This window comes from Salmo salar, chromosome ssa29 (assembly GCF_905237065.1).
Source record: "Salmo salar chromosome ssa29, Ssal_v3.1, whole genome shotgun sequence".
In the NCBI taxonomy this organism is placed as follows: Eukaryota; Metazoa; Chordata; class Actinopteri; order Salmoniformes; family Salmonidae; genus Salmo; species Salmo salar.
Window position 1 is genome coordinate 21,464,016 of NC_059470.1, and position 19,483 is coordinate 21,483,498.

At 43.4% G+C, this 19,483-nt stretch overlaps 1 protein-coding gene across 6 annotated transcripts in view; it reads right to left on the reverse strand.

Moving 5' to 3' along the window:
• The window catches only part of LOC106590345 (lethal(3)malignant brain tumor-like protein 4), a 142,592-nt gene that overhangs the window by 52,238 nt on the left and 70,871 nt on the right, over positions 1 to 19,483 (reverse strand). For all 6 annotated transcript variants that reach the window (XM_014181266.2, XM_014181265.2, XM_045710681.1 and 3 more), the window contains 2 exons: positions 18,630 to 18,776; positions 5,747 to 5,820 (listed from right to left, as the gene is read on the reverse strand). In XM_014181266.2, the coding sequence (XP_014036741.2) occupies positions 5,747 to 5,820; positions 18,630 to 18,776 (221 nt within the window). The remainder of the gene's footprint in view (positions 1 to 5,746; positions 5,821 to 18,629; positions 18,777 to 19,483) is intronic.

Below are 19,483 nucleotides of genomic sequence, written 5' to 3' on the forward strand. Positions count from 1 at the left end.
TTGGTTGCCAACCGCTATATAAAATCCAAAGAAGAAGCCTGAAGGAGGAGAGATTACTAGAAACAAACTCGGTTTACCCATTTATCTGTGGATTGTCGGAGTAGAGGACATCGTGCATTTCAGGTAAAATAACAACCCAATGTTAATATCCCAGGACAAATTAGCTAGCAACAGCAAGCTAGCTGGCTAAATTGCCATAAATGTTTAATGCTTTTCGACCTGTCCCCAAATGAATAGTTTGTTTTGATATTTCAACCTGCATGTCCTGATTGCGTCTAGTGTGGGTGGACAAAAATAAACATGTGCGCGAGCGGTGTGGTCAGCATGTTAGCCTTATTGTCTAAGAATATTGAGGAGAGAGGAAACCCCCAACTTAATTATGTCTATAATCAATAGCCTAACTGTTAAGATGTGCCTAGCTTTATGAATCAACCATATATATCAACAAAAATAAGACAGATTTTGCTTCTGTTGCCTGTTTGAGTGTTTATTTAATAGTCTACTGATTCCATGAGCACCAAGCCTCATGCAACGGCAAAATGTTGGATAAAGCAATTTCACAGATTCGGATGTTTTTAATCTTTGCTATGCTGTAATAAAGGCTTTACAATTTTTGGGGTTAGAACAGACTGGTATTACTTATAATTGATTTAGTGTTGTTTACACTGTTCCAAACAGACAGAAAAATAATACTGTAATCTAACAGCACCTCTTTGTCACACATAATATGCACACAGCTCTCGCTCCTACACCCTACTTTTTCTTTATCGTCTTATAGTTATTATTACAATTATTATTATGATCATCATCATTATAATAATAATAATAATAATAATAAGTCATGTAGTTATTATCATTAGTAGGCTTTGTATAATAGCCTTGTATAACCACCATCGAGCTGTAGGCCTAAGAGCACATCCTGTTTAGTCTTATTACCGTAACTTACTTACTTAGGCCTATATTTCAATATATAGGCTACTGTCATCACTACTGCCATCACACAGCATACGAGACATTCATGCTTTAAAATACAATCAAGCATTAAAGGTTGAAAATTAAATAAGGGAGCTTCGAATAATTAGCCTAAATAATAAATAAACCGCAATTCACGAATGCATGCAACTGTTTTTAGTTTGCTGTAATAAAGGCTTTATATATATTTTTGTATTAGAACAGACTATGGTACACTTATTTAGTGTTGTTTACACTGTTCCAAATGGTCAGAAAAAATATAAATATTGTAATCTAACAGCAACTGTTTGGCACACATAATACTCACTCAACACTTGCTCCTATACCCTTCTTTTTCTGGATCTCCAGTAGTTTCCACAACTAAGTCAAATGTCTTCCACAGATCTGACTTCCCCTTTCCCTGCTGAGCAACCAGTAAACGTTCACCCATTTCCAGTTTCTTTTTCACGTCCTCCGCATCCACTTTTCTGTCACGTGTTACTGTGTTGGGAGTTTGTTATAACCAATTTATTGATGTGATTATGATAGGCTATAGCTCAGGCCCTATTGGTCACATGCATGAGATGTGTCACGTAAAGAGAGCAAGGATTAAGGGAATAGTGAATGTTTTTCCTAAACAAATTAGGGATTACGGTAACAGAACTTTTCAGACAGCAACAAGTAAGAAACCAAATGGCTGAAATGATTTTGCAGCTTCAGCACGGACAGCACAATAAACACTCGCTGTGCTGTGGTGCAATTTCGCTGCAGTAGGGAGGACAGCGAGACAACGTGCGCCAGTCACACAGGTACTCGCTGTCATTCCTTTCAACACAGTGTGACCATCGGGCTCTTTCTTCTGTTATTTGTGTGTCTTAATTATTTAATCAAACAGTGTGCTTAAAGCATCAGACAAGCTCAGTGCATATGTAGTTTATTTTATTCAAACACAGTGTGTCTGTCTATATATGGAAAAATACTTTTAAACATTTCGACCAATCGATTGAAGAGGACGAATCTTTGTTGTCCACCATTTTTTTTAATTTTTTTCCGGGGACAGCCCTAACTAGCACTATGCCAACCAAAACATCCCTTCAGACATGGATTTCACCTCAACCCTGAAATTCCAACTCCCTCAGAAGCTCAACAATAGCAAAGGCCTCCACTGTTGCAAATCAGCTTGGTATGTAAACAAAGAGTCCCAGATACTTTTCATGTGAGACTAGGCATTGAGGATACCAGCAGCATTAGCCCATATTGAACAGCAGCAGGGAAATGTGAGCAGGCCACAGGAGGTGGGGGCCACTGGCGCGCTAGAAAATGATTGTGTATGGGGTGGCTCTCTCCCCAGCGAGTGTCAGATAGGGACCATCTGTTTCCCTGCACAGTTAGGAGACTGAGAGACGACTTGCTCTTCACGAGTGGGTGGAGAAAAAGAAAGAAAGAATCTTCAAAATAGTGTAGAGTAGTGAGCGTGATAGAGTGCTGTGTCATTCCGCATGTGTGGAAGGCCCAATCAGACACATGAAAGACACATTCTTTTTTAATATGTTCTGAACTTTTGTGAAACATCACTGTTAAAAATATATGGCAAATAGAAATCAAACTGGATGGTCTTCAGAAATAGATGGGAGAAGTTGAGAGTAGTGGAAGGATAGAACTAAAAACAAACAAAAGTTAACCAATGTAAAATAGATTGTGTCTGTACAATTGATATACTATGTATGAGCTGGAAGTAGAGCGTTTTTGTTCATTAGTTTACTCCAATTAGAGGAGGGTTAGTGAAAAATAATAAAGGAATATATATTTTAAAAAGATGTGTATATACAGTGCATTCAGAAAGTATTCAGACCCCTTGACTTTTTCCATATTTTGTTACGTTACAGCCTTATTCTGAAATTGATTAAAACGTTTTTTTTCCTTCTTCTCATCAATCTATACATAATACCGCAAAATGACAAAGCAAAACCTGGTTTTTAGAAATGTTTGCAAATGTATACAAAATAAAAAAGATGAACGCACCAAAGTACGTTCATCTCTAAGAGACAGAACGCATCTCCTTCCTGAGCGGTATGACGGCTGCGTGGTCCCATGGTGTTTATACTTGCGTACTATTGTTTGTACAGATGAACGTGGTACCTATTCTTCTTTTGGAAATTGCTCCCAAGGATGAACCAGAATTGTGGAGGTCTACAAAAAAAAATTCTGAGGTCTTGGCTGATTTCTTTTAATTTTCCCATGATGTCAAGCAAAGAGGTACTGAGTTTGAAGGTAGGCCTTGAAATTCATCCACAGGTACACCTCCAATTGACTCAAATTATTTCAATCAGCCTATCAGAAGCTTCTAAAGCCATGACATAATTTTCTGGAATTTTCCAAGCTGTTGAAAGGCACAGTCAACTTAGTGTATGTAAACTTCTGACCCACTGGAATTGTGATACAGTGAATTATAAGTGAAATAATCTGCCTGTAAACAATTGCTGGAAAAATGACTTATGTCATGCACAAAGTAGATGTCCTAACCGACTTGCCAAAACTATAGTTTGTTAACAAGAAATTTGTGGAGTGGTTGAAAAACAAGTTTTAATGACTCCAACCTAAGTGCATGTAAACTTCCTACTTCAACGTGTGTGTGTGTGTGTGTGTGTGTGTGTGTGTGTGTGTGTGTGTGTGTGTGTGTGTGTGTGTGTGTGTGTGTGTGTGTATATGGGAATGCAAGTCATGAGTCAAGATCTTCAATGGATGATATTGTAATCAGATCATTCTCACCAACACAATCATTCAGTACATTAACATAATTAACATTGTTCATAGAGATGGATTGTCCTGACATTCCGAAGTGTATTCAACTCTACGACAGTTATGAATCAATCAAAACCAGAATATGATTATCTGCTAGTGTGGGACAAGAAATGTAAACTACAGCTCAGTAATGAGCATTGCAGTACCACATACACAACTGTTTAAACTATAGTATAACTACCATATAAACTCATAGTGAGTAATAACTATATGCTATAACAACAATATTGGTTATAACTACAAAAAGTCCAGTGTGAAAAGTATGCTGTAGCCAGGGCCATGGGTGGACTGTCTTTTCCTGTACCAAGAAGATAGAGGAGAGGATGGAGGAGAGGAAAGAAGAAAGAGGTAAGGAAAAAGGAGAGAAGAGGACAGGACGGAGGAGAGAAGGGATAGAAAAGAGGAGAATCTCTCTCTCATCTGTCCCTTTCAGAAGGGATTTCAGCTGTAAGGGAGTCCATGGGTGGGGTGACCCAGCAAGTCTCTTCTGATCACTTGCCATCCCACAGTTACCGAAAAAGTCCCACAAAACAAAGGAGGAAAGGAATGACAAGAATGGACATTCCTGCGGGGAGTGAGAAGAATGAGATTCTTGAGTGTTCTTCAGTTTAATTTCTCATTGTGTGGTGTTCTCTAACTATCTTATCACATTGCCGGTACAGAATGTACTGAATGAAATCCAGGTCCCAGAATCATCCTTCACAGTAGAGTATGGATCAGTTTGGTTAGTTCGTTGAGGCAGCAGAGAACAAACTCATGGCAGAAGCAATTGGGTCCTTGTGGCCTGGAGGTAAGGCGAGTGTGGTATGGTTTGTGTGCACAAGTATGTGTTGTGTGTGTGTGTGTGTGTGTGTGTGTGTTTGGCCTGCCTGGCTGGCTACTCCGGCTGTAGCAGTAATGCGTTCTGTCGTCACAACTAGAGCTCTTTCACCTCCTCTTATCGTCCTCACGGAGTAGGAAGAGCTGTCGTCGCGGGTAGTGGAGCTAAAATTAGTTATTCACTCCGATACACAGCCGGTGAAATGCACTCGGCCTGAAAGGATACGAAACAGGGCTCCTTCCAGACTATGTCTTGTCTCTTTTTCCTTGGGAGAAACTGACAGCTTAACGGAAAAAATACACACGCGAGCGCACACACACACTCCCTGTGCCCCCCCACCTCTCTCCTGCTGACTGGGACAGGTTGCCATGGAAACCACCAACCAAATCATAGCAATCAATGCAGCTATCCGAATAGATAGAGGAATCTAGATGTTATTGGGCCTCGCCAATGTAGTGAAAAGAAAAACTAAACTAAAAGATGTGTTTTTTCCCTTTAAGTTTTGAACCAGTCTCAAAACTCCATTACACCTGTGCTCACAGTAATCAAAATGAGTGACTACGAGGCCAGGCGATCCAGTGACTTAGGACTAATACTTCCTTGCTACTTAAACGCCCAATTTCACAGAGAAATCACCCCAGTAACAACCGTGATTGACATCAATTACCTCAGGTGAAATTGGGTATCCAACTCTCCAGTGATTGCTCGCTCACGCAACCAGCCATCTTCGTGGAGAGTAACTACCTGTCAGATGCTAAGCAGCCGGCAAGCCACTTACACAATTTAAAAATAAAAACCTGTCACTAGCTGAATAGCTTTGGGTGAGGAGACTCGACTATAAAAGGGCATTACAGTGTCATCATTAGTGAGTGTTTAGTGGCCAGGCAACAATGAGTCTCTCTCTCTCTGTCTCTCTCTCTCTCCCTCCACACTATGGAAAAACAACTAAAAGGGTGCCACAGGAACATAGGTCTATGCTCTCGTTGCCTTGAGTCACTTGGGGTGCCGGCTGCCAGAAGGTACAGGGGGAAATGACTGGAGGTAATGTAGTATCTCCAGCCCTGATAATATACGACACTCCAAAGAGCAAGCAGAGCGAGGGAAAGCATCCAGGATGTCAATAATACCATTAACGACAACCTTTGAACCATCTACCCCAGCTGTTTCCATTACCTGTGATCATGCTATTCAGGTCAATCTCTTCCTCCTCCTCTTTGACTCGCAGATATTTTGTTGACTGGGAGAGCCTGAGGAGATAAAGAAAGAAAGAAAGAAAGAGACAGAGATGATCTTACAGCGAGAAAGCGATTCACTATTGGGGCCAGAAGATTACCAAGCAAACAAGCATTGAGGTGGAACTGCTTTTAAGTCCTAACAACGGAGCAAAAATAAACCTGAGATGGCTTACATAAAATCTATATATCGTCATGGTATAAAAATATATCCTATTATAAAGCACACATACGCATCTACTTTATAGCATTCACATCATTGTACCATCTTACAAACTGCTGTACATCGATGGGCCATGTGCTCTTGGCAGAGAAAAACACCAGTGCTGAGGATACAGTAATGATAGCTCTGTGGATAGTATTTATGATAGCATGTCCACAGTGATTGGGTGCTAGCTGAAAGGGGGACTGTGATGCAGGTTGGCAGGGCAGTCTCTGTTGACAGTAAAGAAGACCGTAGGAGAAACACCATAGAGCCACACCTGATCCAACCATGAAGGTAAAACAACAGATTTTACAACTTATAAAGGCTTTATATAGCATACATAAAAGGCTTCATAAGCACTACATAACGGCTTCATAAACACTACATAAAAGGCTTCATAAATCATCTATAAGCGTATCCGATACTTTATAAATGGTGTATAAAGGATGACAACCATTACCACTGTAGGGTGATTTGCCAAACGTGACATAAAACACTATGTATTCTTGAACATCATTTATAGAGTATGACATAAGATTATAGATGATTTGTGGGGCATTTATGTAGGGCTTATGAAGCCTTTATAAGTTGCACCTCATTTAAAGTGGGACTGTGTTCTCTATGAGAAAATCAAATCAATCAAACATTATTTATAGAGAAAAATCTCTTACAAGGGATGCATTTCAAAGTGCTTAACAAATAAAATAATAAAGAGCTGAGAAATATAAAACCCCAAAACGTATTCTAAATGACCTGGACCAGGTGTCTATGGGGACAAACTACAGCAGTGCACAATACTTTGGCAATGCAGGTTTTAAAAAGTTATGGCTATGGTAATATGGATGGCTAAAGAATTCTTCTTGTAATAGCTGCGAGACATCTTCTAGTACGTGCTTAGAGGCAATGAAATTAATGCATGTCCCGAATATGCCTGGGGGAACAGTTGAGCTCAGTCCATTAGAGTAGCATAACTAGAAAGGACATGGCTATATACATAAATTACATTGACTTAAATGGGAATGGATGTCCTACAGAAGTAATTCTACGGCAGCACAACTTTTAATGCGTCTCCTCCAAAGGCATAACACCTGTCTGCTCCATTTGGGAGAAGTCCTCTCAGTGTCATGTTCTATCAGACAGGGATTTAAAGGAGACTATAGTGAGCCTATGCCCTTCCTCCTGGATGATGCTACCTCTATAGGAAGATATTGACAGAGGTCTAAGCAGTCAGAGACCATACCTGAATCCCCAATCAAATCTACTGCACAATGGAAATCCCATCCACACAGATACGGAAATGCTAGGCCCTACCATTAGAGAGAATATAGTGACTGATGAGGGGAACAAGAACAGTTGGAATTCTATCTACTATGTAAACATGTGGCGAGATGGTATCTGTACTTGCCATGATTATTGTATGTACAGTTTAAGTCGGAGGTTTACATACACCTTAGCCAAATACGGAGTTACACATGGAATAAACAAACATACAGTCAATAATACAATAGAAAAAGTCTATATACAGTGTGTGCAAATGAGGTAGGATAAGGGAGGTAAGGCAATAAATAGGCCATAGTGACGAAATAATTACAATATAGCAATTAAACACTGGAGTGATAGATGTGCAGAAGATGAATGTGCAAGTAGAGGGGTGCAAAGAAGCAAAATAAATAAATAACAGTTTGGGGATGAGGTAGTTGGATGGGCTATTTACTGTGATGTGCTGTGACAGCTGGTGCTTAAAGTTAGTGAAGGAGATATGAATCTCCAGCTTCAGAGATTTGTGCAGTTCGTTCCAGTCATTGGCTGCAGAGAACTGGAAGGAAAGGATGCCAAAGCAAGAATTGGCTTTGTAGGTGACCAGTGAAATATACCTGCTAGAGTGCGTGCTACGTGTGGGTGCTGCTATGGTGACCAGTGAGATACTTTTGTACCCGTTTCCGCCAGCATCTTCACAAGTTCCTTTGCTGTTGTTCTGGGATTGATTTGCACTTTTCGCACCAAAGTACATTCATCTCTAGGAGACAGAACACGTCTCCTTCCTGAGCGGTATGACGGCTACATGGACCCATGGTGTTTATACTTGTGTACTATTGTTTGTACAGATGAACGTGGTACCTTCAGGCATTTGGAAATTCCTCCCAAGGATGAACCAGACTTGTGGAAGTCTACAACTTTTCTGATTTATTTTGATTTTCCCATGATGTCAAGCAAAGAGGCCCTGAGTTTGAAGGTAGGCCTTGAAATGCATCCACAGGTACACCTCCAACTGAATCAAATGATGTCAATTAGCCTATCTAACGCCATGACATCATGTTCTGGAATTTTCCAAGCTGTTTAAAGGCACAGTCAACTTAGTGTATGTAAACTTCTGACCCACTGGAATTGTGATACAGTGAAAAATATAAGTGAAAAAATCTGTCTGTAAACAATTGTTGGAAAAATGACTTGTGTCATGCACAAAGTAGATGTCCTAAGCGACTTGCCAAAACTATATTTTGTTTACAAGACATTTGTGGAGTGGTTGAAAAACGAGTTTTAATGACTTCAACCTAAGTGTATGTTAACTTCCAACTTCAACTGGATATCATTTGTTAAATGTTATTTTGTTGAGTACAAGGAAAATGTTACTGTGTTTACTAGTGTCTTGTAAGCCCATGTGGGCTGGGCACCGGTAGGTGTATGACACTTAAATAAATCATATCAATAATTTTTATTTTTTTTAAATGTCCAGTCAAACATTTCTAGCGCAAACTATTGAGAACCAGTGAAATGATACACTTTTAATTCAGACCTTCAGACTACAGTAAACTTCCCATCCTGCATTAGCTATAGCAAACTCTTCTATCGTTGTAAATGGGAAGTACGGGATTTACAGCTTCAATATTCCAGTGATATAGTGAAAATGAAAAAACCAAAAGGACATATTTATGTTATAATAGACTTTAGAGAGTGTTATAGCCTTAAATTCCCCACAGTAAGAACTAACCTTTTGAGTTGGCCATTTTATTCAAATATGTGCTAAAATGTCATATGCTTGTGTTACAGTTGATTTTAGAGTGTTCTAACTTTAAAATGTCCAGTAGAAACGCTTTGTAATTAGTGTGCAGTATGTCATGCCATACTCTGACAGAAGAGTTGGCTACAGCACATACAGTACAGGTCTACTTCAGACTATGACACTACATACATTGTGTACAGGGAAAGCCGTGCTTTTGAATTGATTGCGACAGTGAATAGGAGATAAATAAATTGAGGCACTAAAGGAAGTTCCCATGGAAAAGTCCTGTCAGTATTTCCAAGACTGGCCACAGACAGAAATAACCTTGAGGATCAGCCAAGTTGAAGCCAAAGCTATCTCAGAGGAATACGCTGTTGATGTTTCATAATACACAAACCAGCTCAAAGAGTATCAAGTTCATTATTTCAAAACTCTCAAGGGGTCTTGTCTCCCCGATTGAAAGTCAAGCCGACAAACATTGAATGATTAATGAGTCTCAACGTCAACAGTGAAGAGGCGACTCTGGGACGCTGGCCTTCTAGGCAGAGTTGCAAAGAAAAAGCCATCTCTCAGACTGGCCAATAAAAAGAAAATATTAAGATGGGCAAAAGAACACAGACACTGAACAGATGAACTCTGCCTAGAAGGCCAGCATCCCGGAGTCGCCTCTTCACTGTTGAGGTTGAGACTGGTGTTTTGCGGGTACTATTTAATGAAGCTGCCAGTTGAGGACTTGTGAGGTGTCTGTTTCTCAAACTAGACACTCTAATGTACTTGTCCTCTTGCTCAGTTGTGCACCGGGGCCTCCCACTCCTCTTTCTATTCTGGTTAGAGCCAGTTTGCTCTGTTCTCTGAAGGGAGTAGTACACAGCGTTGTACGAGATCTTCAGTTTCTTGGCAATTTCTCGCATGGAATAGCCTTAATTTCTCAGAACAAGAATAGACTGACGAGTTTCAGAAGAACGTGCTTTGTTTCTGGCCATTTTGAGCCTGTAAACAAACCCACAAATGCTGATGCTCCAGATACTCAACTACTCTAAAGGCCAGTTTTATTGGATCTTTAAATCAGCACAATAGTTTTCAGCTGTGCTAACATAATTGCAAAAGGGTTTTCGAATGATCAATTAGCCTTTTAAAATTATAAACTTGGATTAGCTAACACTGGAAAACAGGAGTGATGGTTGCTGATAATGGGCCTCTGTACGCCGATATAGATATTCCATTAAAAAAATCATTTCCAGCTACAATAGTCATTTACAACGATAACAATGTCCACACTGTATTTCTGACCAATTTGTGGTTATTTTAATGGACTTTTTTTGTTGTTGCTTTTCTTTCAAAAACAAGGACATTTCTAAGTGACTCCAAACTTTTCAACGGTAGTGTAAATCTCTGCTGCATTGCTGCACTCAAACAATGGAGTAGAGAATAACGCAATACTGGGTTTTATTTTCACTGCATCTTGAGGGAGGAATTCCAGATCAGGAAATATTGATACAAATATCTTACATAACAAGCTCCAATGTATTTCGGTAAAATATAGCCAGATCAACCACGATGGTTATGTCAGGTTACTGTTCCTAATTTTAGGCTTGTGTGACACTTTTTTAATTTTAATTTTTTATATAACAGCAGCCTTACATAATGTTCAAGGCATGCGGTAATCTTTCACAGGGTTTAATAATCAGCTCCTCATCGTAAACGTACACACAGGAGAACCTGGCTAGAGCGGGCCGTATGAGGGAAAACAAATTCAATATCAATCACACTGGGATGCAGGGTTTTCTAATCTGCTCGCTCTATAAGGCATTACTGTACACACACACTACACTCTCTCTGTTTCTCTCCCCGTCTCTCTCTCTCCATCGCTCCCCCCATCTCTCCCCATCGCTCTCTCTCCATCGCTCCCCCCCATCTCTCCTTCTCAACCGCCTCTCTCACGTCTCTCTCCATCGCTCTCTCTCCCCCATCTCTCCTTCTCAACCACCTCTCTCCCGTCTCTCTCCATCGCTCTCTCTCCACCGCCTCTCTCCACCGCCTCTCTCCACCGCCTCTCTCCACCGCCTCTCTCCCTCTCTCAACCGCGTCTCTCCCTCTCTCAACCGTCTCTCTCCCTCTCTCAACCGTCTCTCTCCCTCTCTCAACCGTCTCTCTCCCTCTCTCAACCGTCTCTCTCCCTCTCTCAACCGTGTCTCTCCCTCTCTCAACCGTCTCTCCCTCTCTCAACCGTCTCTCCCTCTCTCAACCGTGTCTCTCAACCGTGTCTCTCCCTCTCTCAACCGTGTCTCTCCCTCTCTCAACCGTGTCTCTCAACCGTGTCTCTCCCTCTCTCAACCGCCTCTCCCTCTCAGGAGCCATCTGCGACAGTATGGCTCTTTAATGACAGAGCATTTGTATTTCCATGAGCTTTGGACGGGTGGGTGTGTGGGTCGTTGACATCAGTACGGTGACAGTACGGTGACAGGGGAAATGAAATCACAGTGGCCGAGTTATGATAGGGGTTAAAACACAATTTGAAGGGATCTGTAGCCATTTCATGGCTGAAGTTGTGATAAATCAGACTGTGGCTATAAATATATTGTGGCAGTATGTGGTTTGACTTGAATCGATGCCGCAGATACAGTAGAGATCTGTTCTTTTCAAATAGGTTTTGTGGGCTTAGGGAGATTGGAGATTCAATTGAATCAATCCAGTGTTATGGGTGAGAGTGTGTGTGTGCGCGCGCGTGTGTTTGTAATCTCCTGCCTCGTGTCTCTGTGATCTGCACTGCATCTCAGTGCTCTAAACACAGTAACCACAGAGACAGAGCAAGCGTGGCCCAGGGACGGTTCTGGATCAGTGCCCTTGCATTAACACCATGTCAACCCGACCGAGAGGAACCCCAGGGGGGCCTCGCTAAGAGCCGGGTGACAGAGGAAGCGCCTGTCTCAAAACGCCCTGTTAGAGAGTACAGAGAGTTGTGACGGTGACACAGAGCTCTGAGACGCTGAGAGAGGAAATGCAGGTGGTGCTATATGAAGAGATGACTAACGCTTTTATAAATTATTGACAGAACAGGAAATTGGACTTGGAGGTGAAACCAATTCACAAAAAGTAAGATTCGGAATTCTCAGGAGTTTTTCTATGACAAGATGGCTGCCGTTTGGAAGATGTACAGTACAAATGACCAGGGCCTGGTTTCCCAAAAGCATCTAAAGGTTAAGTTTATTTTTAAAACCATTGAGCATTAAGATGCTTTAGGGAAACCAGGCCACTTTCTGAACTACTTCGCAATATTTTAAAACAAAAAGAAAGCATGCTGATTTCATTTCAAGAAATTGAGCTCAGCAATGAGCTCCTCTCACTCAAAAACACATCACCTGCCACACGTATCCTAACAGCATGGTCAACAAATGCTATTGTATGGTTCACCAGAGAAACCGGTTTAATCTGATGATGCAGAGTGGTGAAACGGTAGCCAAAGATTTGCATTACCCACCTCCACACAATTACAGGTCATATTACGGCAGCAGGTAGCCTAGTACTTAGAGTGTTTGGCCAGTAAGCGAAAGGTCGCTGGTTCAAATACACGAGCCGACAAGGTGAAAAATGTGTCGATGTGCCTTTGAGCAAGGCATTTAACCCTAATTTTCTCCAGGGGCACTGTACTACTATGGCTGACCCTGTAAAACACATTTCACTGCACCTATCCGGTGTATGTGACAATAAAACATATATTTCTTCTATTCTCCCAGCATGGTGGTGATAGTAAGTGGGAGATAGGAAGGCCTCACGGCCTTGACCTGCTGTGAGTGCGGCAATAAAGTAAAAACATTTTCACTTATTTTGTTGACCCGAACCATACAGTGCTGACTTGTAATATTCCTTTCACATTGTCCTTTGCAGCATGGTTCCAGCAACTATGGTGAATGTCTTACCAGGTCAGCTCAGTACAGCTCGGACGGCTCAGTAGTGTAAAACGATTAAAAGGCCTTATGGCCTGAGGTATAGTGTATAATGTACTGGGGCGGCAGGTAGCCTAGCAGTTAGAGGGGTGAGCCAGCCACCGGAGTTACCAGGAAGTGAACTGGCAACCAGAGGGTTGTTGGTATCAAATATGAGATGCCATTGTCTGCCGTTGTGCCCTTGAGCAAGGCACTTAACCCCCCACAACAAGAGCTCTTCGGGTGCCCAGTGTGGCAGGTATGCCTTGTTAAAAGTTACATTTGTGGAATTTCTTCCCTTCTTAATGCGTTTGAGCCAATCAGTTGTGTTGTGACAAGGTAGGGGTGGAATACAGAAGATGGCCCTATTTGGTAAAAGACCAAGTCCATATTATGGCATGAACAGCAACTTTAAGACATGTCAAGAACTTTGAAAGTTCCTTCAAGTGCAGTGGCAAAAACCATCAAGCGCTATGATGAAACTGGCTCTCATGAGGACAGCCACAGAAATGGAAGACCCAGAGTTACCTCTGCTGCAGAGGATAAATAAGTTCATTAGAGTTTACCAGCCTCAGAAATTGCAGCCCAAATAAATGCTTCTGAGTTCAAGTAACAGACACATCAACATCAACTGTTCAGAGGAGACTGTATGAATCAGTCCTTCATGGTTGAATTGTTGCAAAGAAACCACTACTGAAGATATGGATGTCGATTACGGCAGCCTCCCGCACTTCTCTGATTCAGAGGGTTTGGGTTAAATGTGGAAGACACATTTCAGTTGAATGCATTCAGTTGTGCAACTGACTAGGTATCCCCCTTTCCCTTAAAGGACACCAATAAGAGACTTGCTTGAGCCAAAAAAAACGAGCAATGAACATTAGACTGGTGGAAATTTGTCCTTTGGTCTGGAGATTTTTGGTTCCAACCACGTGTCTTTATGAAACGCAGTGTGGGTGAACGGATGATCCCCGCATGTGTATTTTTCCAACGTAAAGCATGTAGGAGGTGGTGTTATGGTGTGGGGGTACTTTGCTGGTGACACTGTCAGTGATTTATTTAGAATTCAAGGCACACTTAACCAGCATGGCTACCACAGCATTCTGCAGAAATATGCCATCCCATCTGGTTTGGGCTTAATGGGACTTTCACTTGTTTTTCAACAGGACAATGACCCAACACACCTCCAGGCTGTGTAAGGGCTATTTTACCAAGAAGGAAAGTGATGGAGTGCTGCATCAAATGACCTGGCCTCCACAATCATCTGACCTCAACCAAATTGAGATGGTTTGGGATGAGTCCAACCGCAGAGTGAAGGAAAAGCAGCCAACAACCTCAGCATGTGGAAACTCTTTCAAGTCTGTTGGAAATGCCTGGACCGGATGCTGGAGTGAGTTGTCGTGCTGTACTTCGCTCCGCGGGTAATATTACATTTCATTACATTACAACGGAACGATTTGATTATTGTAATGTTAGCTAGCTACATAGTTGTCTTTGCATCAAGGATAAAGGTGTAGCTAAAGGTGTAGGTGTAGCTTTGAGAAACTAACAAGGTTAGCTAGCCAGCTGTATTCGTTCGTTCGCGCCGTTTTCCAAACGGCGTCAACACCACAACACCACAGCCACTACTAGCTAGACAACTTTACCAACTAGCAGTACTGTAGAAACGAAATACATTACAACGGAACGATTTGATTAGTGTAATGTTAGCTAGCTACATAGTTGTCTATGTATCAAAGATAAAAGATAAAGGTAAACGCAGCCACTGCTAGCTAGCCAACTCTAGCAACGAGCAGTACTGTATCATTTTTAGTCAATAAGATTTTTGCAACGTAAGCTTAACTTTCTGAACTTTCGAGTTGTGTAGTCCACTTGTGTAGCTAGCAGGACTGACTGTGTAAGCTAGCCAATGTTTAATTACTTCTGCGTTATGAAAGGAACTAGACACGGACACGAATGATCCATTGGTAGTTTGTTGTAACCAAGTATTGGTGCTAACCGTGTGTTATTGGATCCTAGCGTGCTAGTTAGCTACAGCGTCATATGACACGGTGCACTGGGTGGGTTTCACGGAAGAATACTGTACCAAATTATCTAGCTGAATAAACCAAGTTTGAGCCTATTCCTGGAAACATTGAACCACTGTAGTTTACATCAATTATAATTTCTAAAGTGGAAGTTGGAAATGTTATATTTGAGTGTTTCAGTGAATGGTTAGTGAGGGAGGCCCTGCTCTCTCGCTTCCCTTCCCCAGTTGTTTAGTTAATTTTCATTCCATTCTCCTTTGCAGTAGCGTAGCCTTTCCTGTAGCCTGTCAACTATGTGTCTGTCTATCCCTGTTCTCTCCTCTCTGTGCAGGCCACACAAACGCTTCACACCGCATGGCCGCTGCCACTCTAACCTGGCGGTCCCAGCGCGCACGACCCATGTGGAATTCCAGGTCTCCGGCAGTCTGCGGCCAACAAGGCAGAGTTCATCTCAGCCTATGCTACCCTCCAGTCCCTCGACTTCTTGGCGCTGACGGAAACATGGATTACCACAGAAAACACTGCTACTCCCACTGCTCTCTCCTCGTCTGACCACGTGTTCTCGCATACCCCGAGAGCATCTGGTCAGCAGGGTGGTGGAACTGGAATCCTCATCTCTCCCAATTGGACATTCTCTCTTTCTCCCCTAACCCATCTGTCCATCTCCTCCTTTGAATTCCATGCCGTCACAGTCACTAGCCCATTCAAGCTTAACATCCTTATCATTTATCGCCCTCCAGGTTCCCTTGGAGAGTTCATCAATGAGCTTGAAGCCTTGATAAGTTCCTTTCCTGAGGATGGCTCACCCCTCACAATTCTGGGTGACTTTAACCTCCCTACGTCTACCTTTGACTCATTTCTCTCTGCCTCCTTCTTTCCACTCCTCTCCTCTTTTGACCTCACCCTCTCACCGTCCCCCCCTACGCACAAGGCAGGCAATACGCTTGACCTCATCTTTACTAGATGCTGTTCTTCTACTAATCTCACTGCAACTCCCCTCCAAGTCTCCGACCACTACCTTGTATCCTTTTCCCTCTCCTCCAACACTACTCACTCTGCCCCTACTCAGATGGTATTGCACCGTCGCAACCTTCGCTCTCTCTCTCCTGCTACTCTCTCCTCTTCCATCCTATCATCTCTTCCCTCTGCTCAATCTTTCTCCAACCAATCTCCTGATTCTGCCTCCTCAACCCTCCTCTCCTCCCTTTCTGCATCCTTTGACTCTCTATGTCCCCTATCCTCCCGGCCGGCTCGGCCCTCCCCTCCTGCTCCGTGGCTTGACGACTCATTGCGAGCTCACAGAACAGGGCTCCGGGCAGCCGAGCGGAAATGGAGTAAAACTAGCCTCTCTGCGGACCTGGCATCTTTTCACTCCCTCCTTTCCACATTTTCTTCCTCTGTTTCTGCTGCTAAAGCCACTTTCTACCACTCTAAATTCCAAGCATCTGCCTCTAACCCTAGGAAGCTCTTTGCCACCTTCTCCGCCCTCCTGAATCCTCCTCCCCCTCCTCCCTTTCTGCGGATGACTTTGTCAACCATTTTGAAAAGAAGGTTGACAACATCCGATCCTCGTTTGTTAAGTCAAACGACACCGTTGGTCCTGCTCACATTGCCCAACCCTATGCTTTGACCTCTTTCTCCCCTCTCTCTCCAGATGAAATCTTGCGACTTGTGACGGCTGGCCGCCCAACAATCTGCCCGCTTGACCCTATCCCCTCCTCTCTTCTCCAGACCATTTCCAGAGACCTTCTCCCTTACCTCACCTCGCTCATCAACTCATCCTTGACCGCTGGCTACGTCCCTTCCGTCTTCAAGAGAGCGAGAGTTGCACCCCTTCTCAAAAAACCTACACTCGATCCCTCCGATGTCAACAACTACAGACCAGTATCCCTTCTTTCTTTTCTCTCCAAAACTCTTGAGCGTGCCGTCCTTGGCCAGCTCTCTTGCCATCTCTCTCAGAATTACCTTCTTGATCCAAATCAGTCAGGTTTCAAGACTGGTCATTCAACTGAGACTGCTCTTCTCTGTGTCACGGAGGCTCACCGCACTGCTAAAGCTAACTCTCTCTCCTCTGCTCTCATTCTTCTAGACCTATCTGCTGCCTTTGATACTGTGAACCATCAGATCCTCCTCTCCACCCTCTCCGAGTTAGGCATCTCCGGCACGGCTCACGCTTGGATTGCGTCCTACCTGACAGGTCGCTCCTACCAGGTGGCGTGGCGAGAATCCGTCTCCGCACCACGTGCTCTCACCACTGGTGTCCCCCAGGGCTCAGTTCTAGGCCCTCTCCTATTCTCGCTATACACCAAGTCACTTGACTCTGTCATATCCTCTCTCCTATCATTGCTACGCAGACGACACACAATTAATCTTCTCCTTTCCCCCTTCTGATAACCAGGTGGCAAATCGCATCTCTGCATGTCTGGCAGACAGATCAGTGTGGATGACGGATCACCACCTCAAGCTGAACCTCGGCAAGACGGAGCTGCTCTTCCTCCCGGGGAAGGACTGCCCGTTCCATGATCTCGCAATCACGGTTGACAACTCCAATGTGTCCTCCTCCCAGAGTGCTAAGAGCCTTGGTGTGAACCTGGACAACACCCTGTCGTTCTCCGCTAACATCAAGGCGGTGACCCGATCCTATAGGTTCATGCTCCACAACATTCGCAGAGTACGACCCTGCCTCACACAGGAAGTGGCGCAGGTCCTAATCCAGGAACTTGTCATCTCCCGTCTGGATTACTGCAACTCGCTATTGGCGGGGCTCCCTGCCTGTGCCATTAAACCCCTACAACTCTGGTGTTCAACCTTCCCAAGTTCTCTCACGTCACCCCGCTCCTCTGCACACTCCACTGGCTTCCAGTTGAAGCTCGCATCTGCTACAAGACCATGGTGCTTGCCTACGGAGCTGTGAGGGGAACGGCACCTCCGTACCTTCAGGCTCTGATCAGTCCTTATACCCAAAGAAGGGCACTGCGTTCATCCACCTCTGGCCTGCTCGCTTCCCTACCTCTGCGGAAGCACAGTTCCCGCTCAGCCCAGTCAAACCTGTTCGCTGCTCTGGCACCCCAATTGTGGAACAAGCTCCCACACGACGCCAGGACAGCGGAGTCAATCACCTAGGATACCTGAAACCCCACGTCTTTAAGGAATACCTGGGATAGGATTAAGTAATCCTTCTAACCCCCCCCACCCTCCCCCCCAAAAAAGATATTGATGTACTATTGTAAAGTGGTTGTTCCACTGGATATCATAAGGTGAATGCACCAATTTGTAAGTCACTCTGGATAAGAGCGTCTGCTAAATGACGTAAATGTAAAAGCATTCCAGGTGAAGCTGGTTGAGAGAATGCCAAGAGTGTGCAAAGCTGTCATCAAGGCAAAGGCTGGCCACTTCGAAAAATCTCAAATATAATATATATTTTGATTTGTTTAACACTTTTTTGGTTACTACATCATTCCATATGTGTTATTTCATAGTTTTGATGGCTTCACTATTATTCTACAATGTAGAAAATAGTAAAAATAAAGAAAAACTCTTGAATGAGTAGGTTTTCTAAAACTTTGGACCGGTAGTGTGTGTCTGTCTTTCGGAGGGGTTGGGTTAAAAGCGGAAGTCACATTTCGTTTGGACCTTGTGTACAATTTACAAATAAAGGGATCTTATCTTACCTGCTGGGTAGGCCTCTCTTCCCCAGAGAGAGGAGCTTCTGTCCCTGAGCTGTGGCTGGTTCCTCTCTGGGCTCTCTCTTTACCAGGGGGTTGGCTGGGGGTCGTCCTCTCAGACGACCAGCCCCCTCGTACCCTGACAACATAGCCCTGAGAGCGACGGAGAGAGAGAAAGAGAGAGGGAGCGAGGGGAGAGGGGAAGGAGAGAGTGAGTAAGGGGAGAGAGTGAGTGAGGGAGGATAAAAATTAGAGAGAAATAAATATAGAGAGAGCAAAGGGTAGAAACAGAGAGAAAGATAGGGTGAGTGGGCAGGGGGGAGAGAGGATAAAAGGGAGAGGTTATAGGACATAGGAGTGAGAGAGAAAAGGCATTGAACAGAGATGGTTACCACAGAGAGTCAGGATACCCATTTAATATCCCATCCGAAAGAGGGTATCCTACACAGGGCAAAGTCCCCAATAACTGCCCTGGGGAATTGAGATATTTTTTCTTTATCAGGGGAAAGAGTGCCTTCTACAAGGAAAGAGTGCCTCCTGCTGGCCCTCCAACACCACTTCCAGCAACATATGGTCACCCATCCAGGAACCGACCAGGACCGACACAGCTTAGCATCATAGGCAAGCTAGCAGTGGGATGCACGGTGGTAAACATACTTTATCAGTAGTACAGTCCAATAAAATACTGTTTTGGATGCTGTAAGAAAACTATCAAGACACCCCTAACAGGTAGAAGCCTCCATTTATTTTATTTAACCTTTATTTCACTAGGCAAGTCAGTTAAGAACAAATTCTTATTTACAATGACGGCCGTAGTCCATAGTCTATTGTAATAGACGCATTTGCGTGTGCTTTGTTAC